The sequence below is a fragment of the Acanthisitta chloris genome, unplaced genomic scaffold (genome assembly GCF_000695815.1).
Source record: "Acanthisitta chloris isolate BGI_N310 unplaced genomic scaffold, ASM69581v1 scaffold1004, whole genome shotgun sequence".
Classification (NCBI taxonomy): Eukaryota; Metazoa; Chordata; class Aves; order Passeriformes; family Acanthisittidae; genus Acanthisitta; species Acanthisitta chloris.
The window spans coordinates 65811-69379 of NW_008668532.1; the positions used below are offsets into that span (position 1 = coordinate 65811).

Genomic DNA, 3569 nt, shown 5'->3' on the forward strand with positions numbered 1-3569 from the left:
GATAGGCTTTGATCCCTGCAATTAAAGTCTCTGGTGTTGGGAACATGACTGCCAGAGAGTCTCTTGAATGATCAGACTGGGAAGTTTCCTTAACAAAGGCCTTGAAGACCATATACTATAGTACAGGTGATGTGAGATAGAGTCTGGCCAAAGACCCAAGATGATGGCAAATGGCATTCAGAAAATAAAGGAGTTCTTTTATTGTCCTCTGTCTTTTGTTTTCCCCACTTCTAAATGCTCTCAGCAAAGAACATATCTTACCTCAGTCTCTGTTAATGGCTCTAAGATGGCTCTGAACTCTCCAGCATGGCTGTAGGACTGTACCACAACCAAGGACATCAACAGATGTCCTGCTCAAAACTTAGCAGGCTGTTTCTTTTCCCTCCAGCCTGTCACATTTTTCTATTTTCCCCTGAAGGCATCTCCTCATTCTCATTTTGAGGGCTGGCTTCTGCCTCTGATATCTGACACCACAGCATAGCCTTTTACCTTGAATAACAATCCTGGCCTCAGACCACAATTTATATATCTACATTATTTTCATTTGAAGACAAAAGTGGTTTGGTATTTAATGACAATGTATTATCAGATTTTTCAGATCTGTAGACAAATCTAGTCTTCCAGTGCTTTTTCTTTAAGGAATTTTAGCAGTTTTAGAACTTCAACAAAGCTGGAGTAAACCCTAAGGCCACATGCATCAGCCAGGTCTCCAATATCAGCACTGTAAGATTCAAGAGCTCTTTGGTATGATTGGATGAGGTTCAGAAAATGGTAATTTATTTGACATCATCTGAAACAGGTGAATCTAAAAAAGGCACTTGTGCTAAAATAAATGCTAGCTTGTAGTGAATTCACTTGTATTTCTAGACCTTTCCTGATATCAACACACCAGAGGATCATGTTGTGGGAGGAGTCTTTATGGATCTGAATGCCTAAAAAGAGATAGGATTTTGGGATGTGACCTCATGATGTCCTTGTAATGAAGGGAGCGAATTGCACAGGGAAGAAGGGAATCACATCAATCTGGCATCAGTCTCTGCATTTTATAGGTAGAAATCCTATACTTTCATCTCTGTGCTCCTCTGGTGGCAGCTTGTTTTTCAGAGGGCTCATGCAGTAGAAAAAGGATTTAGTGTTGGGATTCAAATTGTAACAGAGAAGTTTATTTTAATATCTACAGGATAATGTGCCTTGTGTTTATGTGTCTCTTTACTGAGACCCCAAATCAGACATTGCTATGAAGGCAGGTTTGCCCTTAAGAGTGACAGGGATTGAGTCATGCCTACCTTTGAAGCTAGTGCTTTGGATGCCCCTGCTGAGTCTGGCAGCAGAATTTGGGACATCTCATAGTTTCTTGGCGTAAGTAAAAAAAAGTATATGTGCAAAACCAGAGGAACCTAGGAGAAATAATTTTGATCACACAAACTTGATTGGTGAAGGAAATTTCAAGAGGTTTCTCCTTTGTCCTCTGGGACAGGATGCTTTATGAGAGCTACTGGAGAGCAAAAGGCTTAAAGATTTAAGTAGAAGCTAAATGAAATGATCGTTAGGAAACTTATTTACTTAAGTAGCATACAGTAATTCTAGTAGGACAGAGCTGCAAAAGTGGCTACCTATATAAATGTGTGTAAAGTCATTCATATTTAGACCTTTCACACTAGTGCCCTGACTTGTGTGTTGCTCAGCATCATTCACCTTAGGCAAACATGGTTCACTGTTAGGGATTGCACTCTCACTAGCAGAAAATCACCAACTCTTAAATTGCTGACCTTGGCTCTGGTGTTATTCTTTACTACTTAGAAAATAAGTAATAAACTCTCCTCTCTGAGATGAGCTGCTGTACAAGCTGACCAGCTCCTCCCCAAGGCCCAAAGAGCACAGATTGATATAAAAATGCAACTTAGCAGGTCATAGAAACATGAGGTCAGCTTTGTGCCCTGAGTCAATAGAGTTTTATTTGTGGACTGACAGGGGTCTGACAACCCTCTCTGAGATCACCCAGCATCACTCCCTGATTTATTTGTGTGGAAATAAAGAAAAAATATGCATTATATCCCTGTTGTGTCTAGTTATAATGATGGAGAATGTCTCTGGCTGACCAAGGTGTCCTCATTAATGGCTGTTCTATATTTAGCCTTTGCAGAGCCCATGTGCCCCCAGTTTAATCAAAGGCCTGGTAGCCATGGTAACGACACCGAGCATCTGGGTGTCTCCGATTTGCCAAACACTGTAATAAAGTGCAAGATGAACACACAACAGTGTGAGCTGGATTAATGTATTGTTCTTTTCTACCATAGATTTTGAAGTGTTTACAAGAGCTTCCCAGCCATAAATGCTAGATTATTTTTGCAGAAAGAGAGTGCTATTAACACTGGTGACAATTACTAATCTCTTTTTTTGTTGTCTTTTTTTTTTTTCCTTAATTTCGTTTTGCAGGTGTATCAGCATTCGTATACAGCGTATTATGTCCTCAGCAAAATACCTCATGGGTAAGCAATTTTTCAATGTCTTCATTTTAAAACTCAGCCATTAAGAATCCTGCAAAACAATGTGTATTGTGACAAATGGTTTCCTGTGACAGCCCTTTGCATCGGTCTGGCTTTCAGCTGCAGCAGCCACTGAGCTGTGTGTTGTGCAAAATATGATGAAGTCTGGAAAGACTCAGCTTCCTCAGAGAGTCAGACTACATGAATTCATATTGCAGATTTTATGTTTTTTGGCTAGAATATAGATGTGTTGGCGTTGGGCTGAGAGCCATGGTCGAACCCTCACCAAAGATCTGGGGAAGCTCTGGGGAGAACTTATTGCAGCCTTTCAGTACCTGAAAGGGGCCTACAGGTGAGCTGGAGGGGAACTTTCTACAAAGGTATGGAATGATAGGAAAAGGGGAAATGGCTTCAAACTGAAAAGGGTAGGTTTAGGTTAGATATTGGGAATAAAATCTTTCCTGTGAGGATGGTGAGGCACTGGCACAGGTTGCCCTGAGAAGTTGTAAAAGCCCTTTACCTGCCCATGACAGGGGGATTGGAACTAGATGGTCTTTAAGGTCCCTTCCAACCCAAACCAATCAATGATTTTTTAGCTTTGTTTAGTTGCAGGGTTTTTAATCCTCCTTTCTACACTTTGTCTTCACGGTGTGTCAGGTCACCTGTGGCTCTGACTTTGTCACCCTGCAGCTCATCTGGCCTGTCTTGTTTCTTTGGCTTCCACCTAGCAACAGAGAAACAATACTATGTACAGAGAAGTCTGTACTAGAGACAAACATGATTTAAAATCTGTGAACCTCAGAGCTTGTGCAGTTTTCTTCCCTCCAGATTGCATCTTGTGATTGTCACACCACAAAAAATCACCAGCTTGAGGTTTAATTGTTTCTGCTATGCTTTGAACATGGGAATTTGGAGATTTCTCACCATCAACCTTGTCAAAGCTCTAGTGTCCATATAACATATTCCAGACATCTTCAGTCTCTTTCCTTCTCTGCCTCAGTCTGGTCTATGGTTTTGATTTTTTTTTCGCTGCTTTTTCTTTTCTCTTTTTAACTTTTTTTTTTTTTTTTAATAATTTACTGG

At 40.6% G+C, this 3569-nt stretch overlaps 1 protein-coding gene across 1 annotated transcript in view; it reads left to right on the forward strand.

The window, feature by feature from the left end:
• Positions 1-3569, forward strand: part of LOC103800533 (dipeptidyl aminopeptidase-like protein 6) — a gene marked incomplete at its 5' end in the record, with an annotated part of 71226 nt that overhangs the window by 53026 nt on the left and 14631 nt on the right. Inside the window, one exon of the mRNA XM_009072913.1 lies at positions 2437-2489. Coding sequence (XP_009071161.1) covers positions 2437-2489 — 53 coding nt within the window. The remainder of the gene's footprint in view (positions 1-2436; positions 2490-3569) is intronic.